This window comes from Pholcus phalangioides, unplaced genomic scaffold (assembly GCF_987345545.1).
Source record: "Pholcus phalangioides strain wild (caught in Gottingen) unplaced genomic scaffold, Ppha-v1.0 ptg000011l_1, whole genome shotgun sequence".
NCBI classification, from domain to species: domain Eukaryota; kingdom Metazoa; phylum Arthropoda; class Arachnida; order Araneae; family Pholcidae; genus Pholcus; species Pholcus phalangioides.
This window is the reverse complement of record NW_028301604.1, coordinates 32806991-32829185: the sequence shown is the minus strand read 5'-3', so window position 1 is coordinate 32829185 and position 22195 is coordinate 32806991. Positions and strand designations below refer to the sequence as shown.

Here is a 22195-nt window from a genome sequence, read left to right as displayed (position 1 = left end):
ATATTAAGAAAAGGGAGACGTCTTAAGGATCCGTAAAATAACATTGAGCAGCGCGCTACCGAGGATCAAAATGGCGCATGCGTCAGCCTGTGTATTAAGGAGTTCTACCTAGAGCAAGAAGCCTTCGCCGCGATTTTTCGATGCTGTGACGTCATCACGCTCCGGCCTGTTTTTTCCTCATTGGTGTTTGTCTTTGACCCTGATCGCCATATTGATAGCCGTTAGCACGCACGTGCGCGCAGTTTTTTAATGATAAATTTCTAGTTTAAACGTTAATTTCATTCATTTTTTGGCAAGGCAATAAACAATATTGTTGCCCAAGTCCTTTAAAAAGAATAGTTGAAAAAAACAACAGCTAATCCGGCCACCAGCGAGCTTGAATGGAAGAAGTATAGGCCTATCTGTGCAGCTGCATGTAAAATCATACAGGTGAGTATTTTTTACTAGTACATGAAATGCATTGATGAATATTCTGTAATATTATTATTGCAAACATAGTTTATTTCATAATTTCAATTTTCATAAACACAGTGCTATACATAGGGATAGGGCTTCATTAAGTTAATCGATAATATTGGTGCTGTGGTATTTGAATCATATTTTAGTGTTATCCTTCAACATAAGAAATTCTTAATGAATAAACAGTTGGATGGAATTTAGAATAATTACAGAAAATATATTTCATGCCCCCTCCCCCTCACATCCTGGAGCCTGGCTTCTATGATATAATTTTTAGTGGATCCCACTCTAATTTCTCATTGTAGCCTTCGATGGAACTTCAAATAATTACATGAAAGGAAATATTTTATTTCATGCCCCCTCTCTCCTGAAACTGGGTCCCTTGGAAAGATCTGTGGAGATCTTGGTAAAACCTGCTAGGGTCAAAGTAATGAAAATCTCAAATTTTTTTAATGTTATAATTTCAACTGAATACATTCAAAAATTTTGAAAAAAGTCTAATGGTGCTTTTATTTCATGTCAATAGGTGTGTATGACTTGGACAGTATCATGGGATCATGTGAATTTGTTGAACAACCAAGAAGAGTGAGAACTGGAGCTTGAATTGATTGTAACTACCAACCAAACAACCGTCTTGAATTATGTCTTGCCTCGTGCCATATTGCGCCCAACCAAGTCAAGATGTGTGTGTGGGGGGACATAAACAGTGCATGTTGTGAAATATTTTCATTAAATATAATTAACAATATAAAGTAGCACGCGTTTGAATTACAGTGAGCTGAACAGTGTTTCGCCGCATCCAAATATCTAATGAGAGCCTTTTGGTATACTATTTGCGCTTATAAAATTTGTCACACCAGGTGCATTCTTATCCCCAAATATTAAAAAGGTGTTTTTTCCCCAAATATATATATATATAAGAATTTTGCTCCGCCTATAAATTTCGTGAGGTGCATGTTTTGTCCTTGAACATAAGATCACACGTTGCTTCATAATATAATTCTCAAAATTAATCTACGTTTATCAATGATTGGTACAGGTGGTGATTTTTTCGAAATAGACTCGCAATGCGTTATGATAAACAACTTTGGGTTCTTTAGAGAAATTGCAAAATACTGTGTCGATGAATTTGGTTTTCCATGTTATAACTGGAAAATATATACAAATACTTATTCAAAAGCCAGGTTTGGGAAATATAGACAGGTACTAACAATATTTCTTTGAGGTAAGTTTTAGAATGTGGGAGGGGGTAATTCTGTGGACTTTTTATCTGACGTATTTCTAAAGAACCTTCGAATAAAAATGCACTTTTAAAGAAAAATTATAGTAAAAAAATTTTATGCAAAAAGGTATAAATTTAGGTAGGTAAAATGTCACCAAAAAAATGTCAGCTATTTTTGAAATAGATTTTTACTACTTGAATCACATCTTAGCATAGAATTCATGCATCTGTGTGCGAATGAGAATCGTGCAATCATCCATATCCAATCCATAGCGGAAGGAGCAAAGCAACGAATATTTCATGAAAAAAGTTAGTTCCTTTTACACATTTATTTTTTTTATTAATAACTGAAAATATATATTGCATGTGATGAAAAATAAAGGATATTATATAGATAAATTGGTCTCAATTTTCTTTTGGTATTCAATGGATATTTTGTTTGGTTAAAATAAACAGAAATGAAGTTCTGAAAAATTAATGCTGTTGGGGAAGTTTTGAGGTCAAAGGGTAGTTTTTTCAAATATTGTTAAGTTTTTATTAAACCTCTGGCCCTAATTGATACTTGGAAATAATGAATTATAAGTATAAACTTGTCTATTCGAGTGCTCACAAGTCTACTAATTCGGCCTCTTTTTTTATAACAGAGAAAAAAATATATATTTGACCCACGTTGCTATAACACATCGGCGTTAGTGTGTGGTGCTGTTGGAAAACGATCTCGATGACGTCACGAATCTCGGGGTCAGGCTTTCTGCTCTAGAAGGTATTGGTCCCACTCACTCGCGAGTGCTGCACGCGACTCAATTTGCGCATTGAATTAAACCGGTGGAATGAAAATGGTTCAAGACGAATATTTAAAAAAAATGTTATGGAATCTGAACAGCTCGATCCAGTGGCAAAAAATGTTTAAAATAAAAATTAGCATCTTTTTCTGAGTCCTTGGATATGCTACACCGATAGTGTTTGAGAAGATCATAAATTTAAGTAGGGGGGGGAAAAGAAGTATATCTATTTCACTAAGGGGTTGCTCAGTGAAAAAATATGGAGCGGATGACTTACCCGGTCATTCATCAGTGGATTTCCATTTACCATTATCTAATATGATACAAGAGAGGCGAGGATCACATATCACTGTCACAATAAAAATATCACCTATATCCCATGTTGCAAACAGTCCACACCAGAATACACACTCACAAAAATGTTGCTTTCTGCTCCTTGAAATCAGTCCGGTACGTCAAAATGGCGTGGTCAAAATTATCCAGAATATGCACCGTGAATTACATACCAAAAAAAAAAAAACAACGATAAAAGCAGACCTTGGTTTTTGTTAACAGTTGTCATGCGTAAATATACACTGCTCAAAACAATTAGGGGAGCACATGGTTTTAACAAAATTACGCAAAGATGTATGCCGATAAGTAACATAAAATGAATCATCCATAATTTAAAGCCTAGCAGGAAACGGAAGAAGAAAACTTCATATGCAAATCAAAGTTCATGACGTCAAAAACCAGAAAAAGGAGATAAGGGCAGAAATCGGGATGTTGCAGAAACGTCTGTTTTACTGCCGTAACTGTGAAATTCGATTGCGCAGTATTTTTTTTTGAGACAAGGTGACTTGAGGATGTCTCAACAACGTGATTTACCGGAATCCATGGCATGGCGTGTTATAGGCAGACTGGAATCCGGGCAAACACAACGTAGTGTCGCGGACGCTGTTGGAGTCACCAGAAGTGTTGTTGCAAGGCTGTGGAATCGATTCCAAGAAACAGGAAATGTTAGACGTCGACCAGGGCAAGGTCGGCCACGCGCCACTACAGCAACTGATGAACGGTATATACGGTTAACAGCCCGTCGAAACAGAACAGAGAATGCTACGCAGCTGCAAAGACGGTTGCTCTTGGCAACAGGACGAAGGGTGTCCAGCCAAACAGTACGTAATCGGCTTCATGAGGGAGGGCTCTATGCACGTAGGCCAATGGCCTGCATTCTGTTGACCCCACGCCACCGTGCGGCCCGAAGAAGATGGGCTGCTGAACATCTAGATTGGGAGCAACGTGATTGGAGCCAAGTGCTGTTTACAGACGAGTCCCGATTCAGTCTGGAGTGTGACACCCGACGTGTTCTGGTATGGAGGGACAGGGGCAATCGAAGTAACCCCGCATTCGTTCGTGAAAGGTCACAATACAGACGAGCTGGTTGGATGGTATGGGGTGGAATCAGCATAGGCGGACGTACGGACCTGCATATCATTCGGAATGGCAGTTTGACGGCCCGAAGGTATGCAGACGAGATACTGCGACCTCATGTCATCCCTTACGCTGGAGCCATTGGAGATTCCTCTTGTTTTCCAGGATGATGATGCCCGACCGCATAGAGCTCGTCTGGTGGAGAACATGCTTGAAGCTGAAACAATACAGCGTATGGAATGGCCAGCGTGCTCTCCTGACCTGAATCCAATCGAGCAAACATGCTCGGACGACGCATTGCTGCGCGACCAAGGCCGCCTGTTACTGTCCGAGACTTGCAGATTGCACTTCTTGAGGAGTGGAACAGTATTCCCCAAAGTCTGATCGATAACCTCATCGCATCCATGGCAAACAGGTGTGCAGCAGTCTTAGCTGTTCGAGGAGACCACACGCCCTATTAAAACTCATGCATCATGTCTAAACAGCACTTTTTTTTATCGTTTACATGTAACCAAATTGTTGCCCTAAATCATCTTTTTTTTTTTTTCCATATTTTCAAAGAATTAAAGCTTAATTCCAAATTTTTTTACGTCTTTTTTCTGTATTGCGCATTGATACGCGTGTACTATCCATTGTATGCCAATACGTGGCTGTCTCTAACGGTTTTCTTCACTTTTTTTCTTGCTCCCCTAATTGTTTTGAGCAGTGTATATACATGTATATAGTTAATTTTGACAACAGCTCTTACACTCTCCGGGCAGGGAAAAACTTGGCCACTGGCCAAGCACATACGTGCGGCAGGGAAAATGGGGGAGCTATCGTATGAAGAGCCAAACTGAACAGGTCCTAACCGTATACGGACACGAATGCCACTGCTCCCCGCGAGGGCAGTTGAACTTTCTCTCTTTGGGGCCGTTCAAGTATTACGTCATTATCGATGAGGGGAGGGGGTTTCCGATTTGCTGACTTTTGATGACAAGCTGGGAGGGGGGATTTGGATGATGTTTACGTCATAAACCACCCTTTATAAAAATATGAAATATTCTTAATGACATCTTATTCGGTGCGCCAAAAACGAGAAAAATCTTTCGATAGTTTATGGGCACTTGAAGTAATAAGGCCCGTTTACACGAAACTTAATTTCCAGTTGCCAAGTACGATACAGTGTATGCAGACGATAAAGGCCGTTTACACCGCTTTAGTTAGCAAGTGCACAAGTGATTTATTTGGTAAGTTAATACGAACGGTTCTATTTTTTCCGGTTAAGTAGACCTATGCGCATGCGCCAGTGGGCGTGACCTGCCGTTCTGGAGGGGTCTTTTTGCTCTCTCACGGAGGGGTTTATTTTGATCTCAACCGGTGAACCTGTTCATACTCCGTCGTCTCCTGAAGTTTCGCTAGAATTCCGCGGAATTATTTGATGGTGAGGTAGCCAGAGGACACAACCTTCAAGTTTATTGAAAAATATCTTCACCATGAATGTTTGTTGAACTATAGAAATGAAAATTACCTTAACAAACAAGCTATGGAATATTCTGTCGACGTGATGTCAGGAGTGGAATAAAATTGAAGATTCAAAAATATATATCAGGTGTGGAGGATTTATATATTAAAAACTGGAGGGGGGTTTCGAATATTTCTCTCGTCCAGAGCGAATTTGCTGCCATCTGTTGTAAAAATACATGATCAAATATTTAACATGGGTGTGGGTCAAAAAACTATTTACATAGGTTAACAATATTAATTCCACATAATAAAAAAGGAGAAACTCTTTTCTCACTTGCGCGAGAGCAACACACTGAGCAAGAAGTAGGTCACGCAAGTTAAACAGTTCGCTTGTCCCCTTTTTTCGCCTCTGCCACCCACGCAAGGGGGCGAGAGATGACGCCACAGGGGAAAAAAAGAACACACAACATATTATAAACTTAAGTAAGTCATCGAGAAGAAATATAAGATTTCTCTATTTCTCCTCTAAGTTGTAAATATCGATTATATGATATTTTAATCAAAGTTAAAGAGGAGATAAATTATAAATTATGTAAGCCGAAAATACGGGAGAAGATTCTTGGCATTCGTAGGAAATTCTAAGGGTTAAAAATAAATTCTTAAATAAAATAATAACAAAAATTATTTCCAAATTTTCGAAATCATTATTATTTTTTTAATTTAATCTATAGATGACATCTTTATGTTAAATGGGTTCCGTTCACAATCCCGACAGACGAAATCCCGACAGGTCAAAATCCCGACAGGTCAAACTCCCGACAGGTCAAAATCCCGACACTGTCGAATTTAAAAATTCAATTTTGCCGTATAAGCTGCACTTCGCGATTTCTGTCGGGATTTGAATTTCTCGCAGCGAGGGGCGTTGGGGCGCCGATGAGAATGATGAATTGCGATCAAATAAAATTTTCAAATTTTAATTTTGCCGTATAAGCCGCACTTCGTGATTTCTGTCGGGATTTGAATTTCTCTCGATGAAGGGCGTTGGGGCGACGATGAGAATGATAAATTGTGATCAAATAAATTTTTCAAATTTTAATTTCGCCGTATAAGCCGCACTTCGCGATTTCTGTCGGGATTTGAATTTCTCTCGGCGAGGGGCGTTGGGGCGACGATGAGCATGATGAATTGCGATCAAATGAAATTTTCAAATTTTAATTTTCCCGTATAAGCCGCACTTCGCGATTTCTGTCGGGATTTTCGTTTGTCGCTGCAAGTGGTTTGTGGCGCATATCATGATCAATGGAGATCAATAATTTGGAAATTCATTTACTTTTCCAACTTGGCGAAAATCAAAGGATTCAGGGTTGCCTTTTTCTGGCATTTATCTTTTTTTCTATCCGCCACAAATACTGCTATTCCTTATTATTTTCTTTGAGAATTTTTCGAAATTCTTTCTCGCTCAAGTTTCAAATAGACTTAAAATGTCAAATGATATTGCACAAAGTTAGACCGTATCATGAAGATCTTAATTAGAAATTTTCAAGGTTTTTGAAAGCAATGTAATAATAGAGAAATATTTTTATTCATATGTATAAAATTACATGTCTTGACAGCTTAATTCACTGATTCATCGCCGAGTCGCAACCACTGAAGTTCAGGCCCGTATCCAGAAATTTCATTCGGAGGGAGACAAAGTGGTCAAATAATATATTTGGCCATGTTTTACCTTATTTCAATCATTTTCTCTCATTTCGAAGGGACCGGATCCCCAATTCCCCCCTTCTCACTACGAAGCTATAAACATAAAATTCTGTCAGTAGTTTTATTTTATACTGTTGAGACTCCCAAAAAAATTTCTTAAAATTCTACCTCTAAGTTGGTCTTAAGAAAGAATTTGCAGGTTACCAAATCCACGCTAGTGAAGACGCGTGTAATAGTTAGTTCCTTATTCATGGACATTCCCCCTTTCCATCATCCCCCCCCCCGATTCATTTTGTACTTCACTATAGACAGAACCCGTGGACATGGCAGTGTTATTCTTGGGGCCCAGCTTCCATGGCCCCACAGTGGGAGCTGGGGGATTCAGCCCAGAGAGGAGAATAACGGTTTATATGTTACTGCCAAAGGCCGAAATCGCCCACTTCGCAAACTGAACTGACTAGCCCAGTTCACCCTTCCAATGTCCGAAATACGGGCTTTGGCCAGCCTTTTGTGTGTGTGTGTATCCCTATATCGATGCCTATGGTTCGAGGTTATCGCCGAATTGAAGAATTTTTTGTGACAATTATTGCCATTTATAATTAGCTATAGCTAATCGTAATTATTATGGTTAGCTGTGGCAACTCTAACAATCGAAAGAATCTGAATATAGATATCTTTGTGATCCATATATAGGGATCGACATGTAGGGCCTGGGGAAAGCCCGTAATTCGGACATTGGCCGGGTCCACTGGGCTGGCCAGTTCGCGAAGTGGCCAACTTCAAGGTTTGACAGTAACATATATAAATATATATACGTATATGCAGTCATCGCTCGATATAACGACCCCTCGTCTCTTCAAAATGAACGTTATAGTGGGAGGGTCGTTGTATCGAAAGTAAAATATATATGATTGTCGTTCTGTAAAAACAATTGGGTCTTATCCCACTGGTCGTTATAATGGAATGATCACTATAAAATGAGGTAGTTATAATGAACGTCGACTGTGTATATATATATATATATATATATATAAAAACTAATGTCAAAAAGTGTGTTCCGTTTTAGGATCGTCAGAATATTAAATGTATTATAACAGTTTGAACTTCTGTGACGTATCATTTTTATAACGGCCAGTTACGCGCCACACAACCAACGAAAGTTAAATTCTTCCCCAGCGGAGGGTGACAGGCTTTTTGAAAATGAACTGAAATATTCAATCACGTTAGAATCCAAGTTCGATTGTCTTCTTTCACGATTGGGACTTTTCCTCTTCGTGAGGATTAATGTTATAACCTTCTTATTACGTAATAAGTTCGATCACTATATAGCCAAATTGATCACCAGATGTGTGTAGTGTTTGCCAAATCACTTTTTTTGACCCCCACATTGCATTATAAAGTATGCAGAACAAAAATTATGCACAGTTGTCCTGAGCACCAGGCCTGGTACCCTTGTAGGGGCCACGATGGCTCCAAAATACTCGAGGTCGTACGCATTGCCCTAGCTAGCTTATTTGTTGAAGGAACCCCTGACCATGACCGTCTCAACAGCATGATACAGCATACTAATAAATGATGAAAATTTTCTCATTTTCATGATGATTTGCGTACCGAAAAGAATCATTTCTCTCTCTCAAAATTGACTTAAACTGAAAAAAGAAATAATTTCAAACTAATAAAATGCCTTCAATTATTTTTTGGCCCTCTGATTAACCGGATTCCCGTTGGTCCATTGTACGCCGAATTAAGCCGTTGTTAATTGCTGGAGTTGTTCGCCCGTGGGCTTCGTGGAGAGTTCTGGTTTTTCTCACAATGTTTGATAGGTTGAATACACCTGGATTAAAACAAAATTTCTTTTCACATATAAAACGGTAAAATTAATTTTTACAGTTCAGTTCGAGGATCGAGTTCAATACATTCTTGATTGCTTTTGCAAATACAGTAAAACCTGTCTTCAATGGAATCGCAGGGGACCGAGATTTTTTTCCGTTGAGCACAGGTTTCCGCTTAATAAAGGTTCAATTGATATAACGTGTGAAATTATGTAACGATCTCTTAGGTAATTGAAATAACATATAAAAATAAATTAATTGAAAATAAATAATTTAAAAATAGATGATAAAATTAATTATATTTAAAATAATTGAATGTAAATGAATAATCAGTCTATAATTACTAAATAATGTATTTGAGTTCTGGCAGCACCTCTATAAAGTTTCGACCTACACTGTGTCCTAAAATAACGACATTTACGTTCTTTTTAACTTTTTTCAAAAATGTTTGATCAGGGTGTCATTGTCTGTCGTGTCAGGTTCAGGTTGTACATTATCGTCAATGTTTATGTAATCCTCAGCATCAGAACCTTAAATAGGAAATTTTGTTAGGGAAAGAGCAACATGGTATTGCTGCCCCTAAAACTGTAAAATTCGAAGATTATGTAGCAGTCTTTTTGTTCCCACCTAAAATTTATCACCCCCTGAACTTTGCCACCAGTATAGTATAGCCCCCCCCCCCTCCTTTCCTCTCTCTAAATAATTCCGGCCCTGCTAAGCTTTGCCACCACGGAATGCACACAGCTTGCATACAATTTTGTAAGTCTTGCATAACATTTGAAAATTCAATCCTTACACTGATTTTTGCTGTTGAAAAGCCTGCTCTTCCGAAAAATTTTGTTACAATTTCAGAAAGCAACTGTTTTACTATGGTTATGGCTTATCAAAACCACTGCATTAAGTACAGAAAATATTTATGCTAATCTAAGGTGTTGATAATGTATAACTCTCATTTGCGAGCATAGATTGAGATGAAAAATTTTACCTACTCAAAAATGTTTACTATTACTTCATAAATTGTCCTCCAATACCATTTTTATATCATGATTATCGTCGATTGATCGCCGTGTGTGAAATTTTCCGTTAAAGGATACAATTTTTCTTTCTGTTACCACGTTAGGCAGGTTCCGTTTAAACCCATTTGCATCATTCAAAAAAGTGGAAAATTGGTCCATATCACCAAAATTTTTTTATTGTATAAAGTTAGAAATATTTCAAAATTATAAAAAGCGAAAAACAAAATGGCGTACACAAAGAATTTATAATTTTACTTAGGTCAATGAAGATATACATTGAAAATAATTTGAAAAATTAAATTTAATAGTTTAATACAGTATATGATAGTATTCTAGTGTTTTGTTCTTATGCATAAAAAAACTGGAGCGCATATCTGCGCTTTGGTGATAATGGCCAGGAAAATTCCGCGCATATATACGCTTATGATGCAAATGGGTAATGCAGGTTTTTTAATGTGTATTTTGGCAGTGAAGAAATCATGGGAGCACGAAATTTTTCCGTTGAGAAGACAGGTTTTACTGCATTTCCTTTTCGCAATCATGGAGAAAAAAGTAAATTAGCTAAGTAAACGTGTAAAAGGCAGTTTAGCAGAGCCGGATTAACCCATATGAAGGCCCTAAGCATTAAAGTGATTTTGGTGTCCCCCCCCCCTTTTTGACTTCAACGCATGCTCCTCTCCGTGATAATTAGATTTGTTTACAATTTTCTACTATAAGTATGAAAATTTTGATAAGCAGATAGTTTGTGGGGTTGAAAATAATCATTTTACCACAAGCAATCTATGATGCCACTGCTGCTGAGGAGCCTCGAGTGTCAGGAAGACCTCGTGACAATTTGATCTGGTTAAACTTTTGAAGAGAGTATGCAAATTGTGTGGTAGTGTAGTTGCATACAGGGTGTCCTTTAAGAGTTAGTACGGCCATTGTCTCCTCAACCATCCGTGGTAGAGATGATTTCAGTTTGAAAAAATGCTCAAAAGGCGTTCAAAAATTACCCTGTACCAGTTTTGAGAGTGAAAACACTGTGTAACAAAATAAAAATATATAAATTTTTAAAACTTCTAATTATAAAGTGACTGCACCGTATCTCCTGAGACCAACAAAAAAAATCTAAGTTGACAAGTACAATGTTCGCTGAGATATTTGAATTCAAAATTCGAAGGAAAGATGGAAAGGACAGCATAAATTTGGGGAAGGAGCGTTGTCGATTATTTTTTGCTGTCTTTTTATAACTTTTCTCCAGTTTTTGAATTCAAATATCTTAGCGAATATTGCACTTAGAAACATGCAATTTTTCTGTTGGCATCAGGAGAGACAATGCAACAACTTTCTAATTGGAAGTTAAAGGACGGGAAATCAAAGAAAAATTTAGATTTTTTTTTTGTTTTGAGCCACACACACTGTATTTTCCGAGGATGATATCACTTTCCGCTATCCATACGAAGGTTTCAACGGTTGGCTGATGCGAGATGAAGTTAGGAAAGAAAAATTCAGCTGTGCTCTTGCTAGGAATCGAACCCAAGTTCTCGAGCTTTCTGGGTGAGCACACTAGACTACAAAGGCAAAGAATATCAATTTTTCCTTGGAACTTGTATGCGATGAACGGACCTAACTCAGGCCTCTGGTGCCAGTTACACTGCCACCAGTCCATGTACGGGCCCGTTTAGCGCACACAAGCTCTAACGAAAGATTGAGATATTCGTTGCCAATGCAGTCTAAGGCGCTCACCCGGCAAGTGAGAGAACGTGGATTCGATTCCCCGCAAAGACAGTTTTGAATGTTCTTCCTTCCCTAAATTCATCTTCGCATCGGCTAACCGTTGAAAAAAACACTATTTCCACTCTCAAAACTGGTAAAGGGTAATCTTTGAAAGTATTTTGAGCATTTTTTAAATTGAAACTACTCTCCAACGGACGATTGATAAGAAAAGGCAGCACTAGCACGTACAGGACACCCTGTATAGCTAGATAGGGGCCTCAGAAAAAAAATTTTCACCTGGGGGGGATGATGCTGTTGAGATAGCTCTGTGCTTACTTTATGGAAATAGAGCACAAAATCTCTCAATCCAAAAACTGAGCATTAACGCGAATTCTTGTTCGAAATTAACTTTGTCTCTCTGCTTTGTATACAGGACATAACAGCACCTCTCGCACACTCCACTGCATAATACATTTGAAATTAAAATTTTAAAATTTATTTGATCGCAATTTATCATTCTCATCGTCACCCCAACGCCCTTCATCGCGAGAAATTCAAATCCCGACAGAAATCACGAAGTGCGGCTTATACGGCAAAATTAAAATTTGAAAATTTTATTTGATCGCAATTCATCATTCTCATCGGCGCCCCAACGCCCCTCGCCGCGAGAAATTCAAATCCCGACAGAAATCGCGAAGTGCGGCTTATACGGCGAAATTGAATTTTTAAATTCGACAGTGTCGGGATTTTGACCGTGTCGGGATTTTGACCTGTCGGGATTCTGACCGTGTCGGGATTTTGACCTGTCGGGATTTCGTCTGTCGGGATTGTGAACGGAACCCATTTAACATAAAGATGTCATCTATAGATTAAATTAAAAAAATAATAATGATTTCGAAAATTTGGAAATAATTTTTGTTATTATTTTATTTAAGAATTTATTTTTAACCCTTAGAATTTCCTACGAATGCCAAGAATCTTCTCCCGTATTTTCGGCTTACATAATTTATAATTTATCTCCTCTTTAACTTTGATTAAAATATCATATAATCGATATTTACAACAACAAGAGGAGAAATAGAGAAATCTTATATTTCTTCTCGATGACTTACTTAAGTTTATAATATGTTGTGTGTTCTTTTTTCCCCTGTGGCGTCATCTCTCGCCCCCTTGCGTGGGTGGCAGATGCGAAAAAAGGGGACAAGCGAACTGTTTAACTTGCGTGACCTACTTCTTGCTCAGTGTGTTGCTCTCGCGCAAGTGAGAAAAGAGTTTCTCCTTTTTTATTATGTGGAATTAATATTGTTAACCTATGTAAATAGTTTTTTGAAATTAAATGAACTTAAATATTATCAACCGTTTCTTCAATTGGAGTCAGAATATACATCGTCCTCAATGTGTACCACATAACTATACCCCTCTTGAGTAAGTGAAAGTGAATAAATTTATATTCTTTAAAAAAAGTATCATATAATGTGGCTCTGATCACAGTATTCGTAAGTTCTACCTGATCATCTTCATCCATCGTTACGAAAGCTATGAGCTTTAAAAAAAGCACCTCTCTGAATGCCAGATAAATAAAAAATTATTACTATTATACTCCCACGCGTTGCGTCTGTCTCTCTCCGTGGATTTGAGTAGACTGAAGCGCACATGCGCTAACTGCGCTCACCTCAGTAAAAATTTTCCAATGAGCGTCTACTTACCACTTATCGTGTGGACACTTTCAAGAAGAATCGGTAAGTTAGAATTAAGTTACCAACTAAAGCACTTGCCTCGTGTAAACGGGTCTTAACATCCCCCCCCCCCTATTGATAAGTGCCCTACAGAGCCACTTTGGTGATCTCCAAATGTTTCACGGATCCAAGTGATCTGGAAATGTGTCCGGGCCGCTTAAGTGCTGTGGAAATCTGTACGAGCCGCTTAAGTGCTCTGGAACTGTGCCACGTATCACTCAAGTGATCCGTTATTATATGCCGCGGATCATTTAAGTAATCTGAAAATGGGCCCCGGGTAACTTGAGTGATGTAGAACCGCACTGGGGGCCACTTAAGTGCTCTAAAGCTGCATCACATGTCACTCAAGGGATCTCTAAATGTGTCACGGATTGTTTAAGTGTTCTGGAACTGTGTCGCGGGTCATTTAAGTGATCTGAAAATGTGCCACGGGCCACTTAAATGTTTTAGAATTGTACCACGCGACACTTAAGCGATCTGTAAATGTGCCGCTTAGTTCATTCTTACAAAATTAGGTTTGAGGAGGACAGGTCGCATCAGATAATCCCCAGGGCCAAGGACCTTTATGCGATTTATCATTATATGGCTTATAGAGGGTGGGTCGCAATGAGTTTATTAAAGATAAATTTTGAGTTCATAGCCTTCAAATAACATTGAAATTAACAGAAATTGATTATAATAACATATAAAGGTATTTTATTTCGAAACTCCAGTTTAAAAAATATTTTTTTCACATTAAAAAAATGAATTTTTGATCGTCGGGGAGGGGGGGGGGGAGCACGAGCCCCCTATGCCCCCCCGTGTATGTCTCTGATCTCACCATTAATGTTAGCTGGGCTCATTCCCCCAATAATTAATGAATATGCAATACAATAAACCATTCCCCCTCCTGCGTAAAGGCTTGAGTCTCGTATACGAGGCGACTGGAAACTTTCAGCCGCCTCAATGTTTACTTAATGCCGGTGCCTCTGATACATATTCGAAAATTGTGAAAGGAGGACACCTGCGCGCACACTTGGTGACATCACTTTCCGCAATTTTCGCATTGACCGATAAACCATTACACAATAGTAATTTTTTCCAACTAAACCAGAACTACAAAAAAAAATCTGGGAATTTCGACGGCTATTGGTTAATGGAAAAAAATCTCAAAATCACTCATGTTAATGAAGATATACGTTTCAAAGTGAAAGAGAAAAGATAAATAATTCCGAAAACACACACACCTGAAAAAAGGAGGATTAAAGGGTCAATTTTCCGAAACGTAAGAGGACGCTTGAAATGACATCAAAAAGTAGGATTTCTGATAAAAACCTAGTATACTCAATATCTATGAATATGAAATAACATATCCTGACTGATTGTCTGATTCATCATCGCCGAGCCGAAACCGCTGAAACTATAAATATCAAATTTGGTCAATACTTTTGTTTCATGACGTAAAGTCTAATTAAGAAGGGATTTTCGAAACTCGACCACTAAGGGGCGTCATAAAAGGGGTTCAAAGGTAACAGAGAAATCACGCCGAGCCAAAACAGCTGCAGCTATTCATGAAATTTGGTCAGAAGTTTTGTTTCATGACGTTGAAACTAACTAAAAAGGGTTTTTCGCAATTCGACCCCTAAGGGCGGTTCATAAGTGCGTTAAATAACGGGGGGGGGGGGAAGTTATATGGATAAATCACGCCGAGTCGAAACCGCTAAATTTATAAATGTGAAATTAGGTCAGTATTTTTGCATTGTGTGTAATGTATACTCACTGATAAGGGATTTTCAAAGTTCGTCTCCTTAAGGAGGAGGACGGGGTTCGAAGGTTATATGGAGCAATTATTACTGAACCGAAATAGCTGAAGCCATAAATATGAAATTTAGTCAGTATTATATTTTATAATGTAGGTACCCACTGAGACGGGATTTCTGAAAATTCATCCCCCAAGGGGGTCATGAGGGGTTCAAATGTTATATAGGGGAATCATCGCCGACTAATTTTCAGATTACCAAATCCACGCGAGTTAAGCCGTGGGTAACAGCTACTAGCACATATAACATTCAATAATATACATTAAGATAATATTATTAACTTCATAATACTCAAACCTTGTACCAATTGGATAATTTTTGAACGCATTATCGCCATTTTTCTCTGTTGTTTTCTAGATTTTTAGAAGCCAGTGAATATGAAGAATTCTATAAAACACACGTTTTATACGGAATTCTATTGTTCTAAATAACTTATGCAAATCAATGCGAGTGATGATATCAAGTAGCACGCTTATTTTATCAGAGGTGGGTAACCCTGAAACGAAAAAGGAGTGAAATTCATAAATTAAGAGCTTACCGATATTCTTCTTTGCTAAGGTATGCGAGAATGTTTGAGTCTTTTTCTCGCATGAGACGGAAGGCTGTACTAACGTGCAGATTTTCTAGAACAGCTCTATCGTTATATAAAAGAGCAGTATCCGATCTGTAAAATAATGAAACACTATATACAGTATACTATACGAACGAATATGGTCTGCATTAAACTGAGTAAATTACAGTAACCTTCTTAGAAATTTTGGACGCTATAAAATAGAGTGAAGTGGATCCATTATAGAATAAAATAATCTGGGTCCTGGTGTTGATCCATGAGAAATATTAACTTATGCAACTGCGGTGGTAGTTCAGTGAATGGGATCGTGTGATAGCTAGTACATATTGCCGGTGTTTCACGAAGGACCCCTAACTTTGAAAATAAATAACTCGGAAACGGTGATAGATAGAAGCATGAAACCAGTAGTATGTTTATTAAAAACCGAAAAAATCTGATACCAAAACTCAAAATTTTAGTTACAAATTGTACCGACAGATGGCGCCATATCGCGATATCACCATAATTGGGCTGTACATAGTGGGTAATGCAAGCAGTCCTCGTTGTATTCACATCAAAAGCGATTCAAAATGTGCATCTTTCACACAACACGCGTCACAAATGAAGAATGAAATTGTCAGTGACTCTCTGTAGTGTGTCACCGGAAATCGACACACAAGCTTGACAAATAGCCTCCTCCAGCTCGTCGAGTGTTGAAGGATTGTTGCGGTAAACAATGTCCTTCAGTGTGTCCACCAGAAAGTAGTCGCAGGGGGTGAGGTCGGGTGAATACGGAGGCCAGTCCATGCCTTTTCCGTTAGCTGTCGAATAGTTCAATGCAATAACTATCATCGAAGTATTCGTCCAGAAAATTAAAAACGGCTTGTGTACGGTGTGGGCAAGCCCCATCTTGCAGGAATCACGCCGTGCCTGGTCGATCGTCCAACGCTTCTTGAGCGGCGATAAATTGTTTCAAAAGCGCAATATAACGGTTAGACGTCCCCGTTTCTCGCAAGAAAAAGGGCCCAGTGATGCCTTTGCAGGAGATTGCAGCCCAAACGGTAAGTTTTGGGCAATGGAGTGGTCGTGCGTGAGACAAATTTGGGTTTTCGGTACCCCAAAATCGTCAATTGTGTCTGTTAACGAAACCATCCAGATGAAAATGCGGCTCGTCTGTAAACCATATTCCGGCGACATCGATACTAGAACCATTAATCATGTTGAGCGAAATTGGCGTGCCGGAATTGAATCTTGTACGGAAACATGTGTAATGTCTTCCGCAAGATTCTGTACGTGCTGGATGGTGTGATTCCGGATTCAGCTGCAAGTCTGCGGACAGATTTATTCGGATGACGCTCAATAACTGCAGCAAGTGTCGTTGCATTTTCAGGTGTAACGACGGAGTGGGTGGGACCCACATTTCCGACTAACGCATCGGCTACGTTGCCTGTCTGTTGAAATTTTTTGAATAGCTCACGAATTGTTTTCCTATCTGGGCCTTTTGCGACTTGAAATCACGTTTGAAAACTTCTTCTTGTGGCAATAGGGCTATGATGTAATCTCGGTGGTAATTCAACACAATAAACACACGTTCCTCAATGAAATACATCACTTCAGGAATTTCTTTCACTATACGCTAATAGCGGTCACGTTTCAACGGCGAAATCTTCGACGACTGATCGTTCTCGTCGTCTGAGTTCACTTTATAGGGAACTGTAATGCCGCATGCAGCGCCATCTATCGGCGCAATGTGTTACTAAAACTTTGAGGTTTCTGTATCAGATTCTTACAGTTTTTTAATAAACATACCTCTGAATTCATGCTTCTATCTATCACCGTTTCAGAGTTATTTATTTTCAAAGTTAGGGGTCCTTCGTGAAACACCCGGTAAAACGCTCATGCCGAAAAAGTACAGCAAATTTGAACGCTTTAAAAAGCTTTCGCCGAAAAATGACATGGCAAATTTGGAAGTTTTGGGAAGCTCTCGCCGACAAATGTCATGGCCAATTTGAGATATCTGAAAAGTAGAAAGAAATCACTTACCAGTGGTTAGACAACTTCTTATGTGGATCCCGGATAAAAGTTTTTTACAATACAATTTGTTTACAAATAACATTGATAACTGAACACGTGCTGCGATATACAACACTGAATTTCGACTAGTTCTTTGTCACAAAATGAAGACTTGGATTCACTCTGTCAAATGGGTCCTTATCAGTTTAATTGCCAACATGTTGAACAGACAGCGCTAATTTTTTTTCTCAGACAGGACGAAGTCCCCTCGGAGTGGACAATCTCGCCTCGGTTGACGGTATATAACAATTATCAGAGCAGATATTTTATCAGAAAAGGCGACATATCAAAAGTAGTTTCTTACAAAACAAAGAATATGTAGGAGACAAGACCAAGTCTGACGGTAAGCTACTCCTAACTCTATCTGCCCGACATAAGAAGGCAGTTTTTCTTTATAAAAGGGGATGCGTGTAGACAATGAATGGCTTCTGGAGCGAGAATTTGACAGTTGTGTATTGTCTCCCGGATACATGAAGTACAGGGTGTCCATAATTAAAAGACCCTATTTTAAAGTAGCCTACAGACGAAACCAGTCATCAAAAAATTGTGAAATTTTGTGGAGAACTTCATGAACTGATGGGAACTTATTTCAGGGGGAAAAATTAGTTGCACACGTTACCACCAGAGGGCGTTTCACTTTGAATACCTGTAGTAAACATGCAAATTTATGTGATGTCACGTAGCAGCTGTTATGAAACTTAGAAACATTCGCGGAGATCTTGTTTCTCGGTGTTTGCTGCTCACAATGACGATAAGTTTACGAGATCGCGCTTTCTTGGTCAAATTGTTTTACCAAAACAGCTATTCCGCAGTAACTGCTCTACGGAAATATCGAACGTGGAAGAGGATTAGAAAAGGTCCAATGAATGTTAAAAACGTTCGGAGTATGATAATGAGAAATTTGAAACCACATGATCGTTGGCCGTGCGTCCTGGAAGAGGAAGAAAACTCGTTTCTATAGACGCAGTACAGGAGGTTTTGCTTCAGGTAGAAGAGAACAATTCTCGTGATAGCAGTAGTGTCAGGCGTGGAGCACATGCGACGGATAGGCCACGTTCAACTGTCCATAAGATCACGCGGAATATCCTCCGATATTATCCGTACAACTTGTCCAGCGTACTTGTGCAGCGGTTGCTTCCATATGATTGACGCTCGACTTCGGTTCTCACTGCAGTTTCTCACTCGCGTTGAGGTGGATTAAGAATATCCTTGGAATATCCTCTGGATAGACGAAGCGCATTTTCACTTGGATGGTGCAGTCAATACTTACAACTACTGAATTTGGGAACCAAAAAATCCGCACGCTGTCTTAGAAGTTCCGTTGCATTCACCAAAAGTGACGGTATGGTGTGTATTTACCTTACTGCATCATTTATTCTCGGTCCCTATTCTACGAGGAGTTACGTTCTGCAGGTCCAGTGGCATGTTCGATCACCGGGAAGCGATATGCTTTGCTATTGCAGAACGAAATTGTTCCGGCTCAGCAAGCACGTCACTGCCTTGCAGACACAATCTTTATGCAAGACGGAGCTCCTCCACACATTGCAGTGTGTGTTAAGAATATTCTTAAAACACATTTTACAGAAGAACGTGTCCTCAGCCGGCACTTCCCTAATCTATGATAGATAGATAGATAGATAGATAGATAGATAGAACCGCTCACAACCCCGGATTGATGCAAAGCACCTTACTTCCGTTACCTCAAAAGAGGCTGAGTAGTGTCGGAAAAGTTAGCAAAAATTTATAGTGGTGGCTCCCCGTGCTCGCAAGTTTCAAATCACTCGCGTCGTTCTCCCCATGAAGACAGCCAACTCGATGCAACGTACAAGACATTTAACTGAAATTGACAGCTGAACCAATTGACTAGGGAGAAAAATTGTACGTGCGCCCAGTGGTACATAAGGGCCGGAGACCGCAGCCAGGGATTTCGAAAGAAGCGTGGAAAAGACTTGTGGGCAAGAAAGAAGAAGCTGGCATGTTGAAGTGGGAGAGATTTGAGAATGGTTTAAATACGCAATATATACAAAATATATATACACAGCGCCTCCACTGTGACGGGTAACGAAGAAACAAAGCCTCCGTCCATAGTGCTGGGCAGTTTTGTTTCCCTTTCCTTTCACAGAATATGCAGTATACACACACAGAAAACACACAGAGCCTGCACTGCGACGGGAATAATCAAACAGAGCCTCCGTTGACAGTGCTGGACATTCACATTTGAATTACACACAAACATTATTTACATTACAAAAATTTCCCTTTTTTTATACTATTGGGAATGCACATAAACACTACTATGAAGGTAATATTGAGTACCAATATTACCATGAGCTCATACAAATATTCAAGGCTACAAAATTACTATCATACTATAAAAGTTCGGCTGGAATAATCAAACGCATCCTCCGTTCACAATGCTGGGTGGCAGCGATCACATTTGAATTACCCACACATATTTACATAATATATAATACATTCGCTATTTACATAATATAAATTTCCCTTTTTATAATAATTGTTGATATACATAAACATTACTATGTCCGTCACATATTCTCAACAAATGCCATAATGAGCTTATACAAATATTCAAGGTTACAAAACCACCATCATACTATGAAAGTGTATATACAAAAACATTCATAAATTATACATACATGAATGAATGCCAGGGTCCCTGCCACCGGACTTATCCCGTTGCCGAGATCTCCTCCAGCCCAGCTTCGTGGCAGAGTCTGGAACAAAGTGAGTGTGTACACCTAACAGTCTGAGTGTGTAGCTAGTGTTGTGTATGATATTTCAGTGCTGCCATCTATACTTCAAATTGTGAGTGAAGTGTAATGATTGAATATTTGTAACGTTGTAGGCCTGTTGCTCTCTGTGGCGAGACTTTTTAACGGGGAGATCGGCTCGCATTCGCGCCTTGAAGTTGGGAACCACAGACAACCAACTTCAGCCGACCACCGCTGTGGGGTTCGAATCCGGATCCTCGCATCGCGAGTCCGTCACTATAACCACTCGACCACCACAGCGGCTCATAAATTATACAGGGTGTATTACTAAAATATTATGGTTTATTAGCCGAAGTGTGTCCCTCTATATTGAATCTGCATCTGTTTCAGATTTTACTTCCGAATCACTAGTGGATTGTTCACTGCTCCCAGTTATTATCAAAATAGTTTCTTTATTATTTATCAGATAGCTCAAGACTTGTTGCAGTTTCCTCGTTGCAGATCTTTGTAAAATAATTTTCCGTTTCCACAAGATCTCTCGTCCGTTCGGTGGTGCCTCTAAATGGTATCCTTTTGTGTACTCACACTGTGTCACATAGTGTATCCCGCTTCCCGGATGTCCGCATCTACACACGCTGGTCTGGCTGATTTTAAACCTTTGCATATACTCACCGAATGGACCGTGTTGCGAGGAACATTACTATTTCTCTCGGCATGACTTTCATTTTACCCACTTTTGGTATTACGTCGAAGACCTTTCTTCCAGTTGTGCATATTTGCCAATTGTGTTGCCTTCTCTAACGCTTCTTGCGAGAGCAGATTTTTAATGTAGGATGCCGGTAATTTCATTAGGTGGTTTTCATGTTGATATTTTGTAGCCTCTTTTGCGAATTTATTCGCCATTTCATTCCCCCTCAATGACTACATGAGCTTTCACCCGTCGTATTGTAATCCTCCTGTTGTCCATTAGTGTTTTTCTAATGTCATACACTAGGCTATGAGGGGATTCCACGTCTCGTATTGCCTGTATACAGGACATGCTGTCGTTATAGGTGATTTTTCTGCAAAATGTTTTGCATAATTGACCGCCATCCAGATTGCGTATAATCTGCTTGGAGCACAGTGTTTTTATTGAGCAATCGGCAGTTCTATTTGTCCGTTACTTCACCCATGTATATACTGATGTAGGCGGCCCCTACACCGTCCACGGTCTTTGAACGGTCTGTGAAAATAATTCGATTTGTTTATTCTTCTACATCTGTGGTCAAGACCTGTGTCGGCAAAATATCTTTCACCGGGTGATACGTCCATGGTGGATGTTTATGCTCTACATCTGTAGGAAGATATGTTACATTGTTTATTTTAATCTCGCGCTTTAACCTTAAATTTGTTTTCTATACTTCGTTTTCCAAAAGTTTATGTAGAGGAGGATTGTTAGTTAATACTTGTAACGCACTAGTTGGTGTTGTGGAATAGGCTCCACTGATGAAGAGCAGGAATTTTCTTTAAAGAGAGTCCACTTTTGTTCTTAGTTGTTGTTTGGGATCACCGAACCATGCGATAGCACCATATGCTATAATGCGGATAGCGACAACTTTATGAAGCGTATTTCTAATTCTTGTATTAATGCCCCATGCAGGACCAGCCAATCTTTTAAAATTTTGTAAACATTTCTGTGTTTTCGTGATCAGATAATCAACATGTTTGAACCAGGTTTTTATCAAACATTATTCCTAAAT

At 39.1% G+C, this 22195-nt stretch overlaps 1 protein-coding gene across 6 annotated transcripts in view; it reads right to left on the bottom strand.

Annotated features, from left to right (window-relative positions):
• Positions 1-22195, bottom strand: part of Pde1c (Phosphodiesterase 1c) — a 923665-nt gene that overhangs the window by 459321 nt on the left and 442149 nt on the right. For all 6 annotated transcript variants that reach the window (XM_089239484.1, XM_089239482.1, XM_089239480.1 and 3 more), the window contains one exon: positions 15640-15765. In XM_089239484.1, the coding sequence (XP_089095610.1) occupies positions 15640-15765 (126 nt within the window). The remainder of the gene's footprint in view (positions 1-15639; positions 15766-22195) is intronic.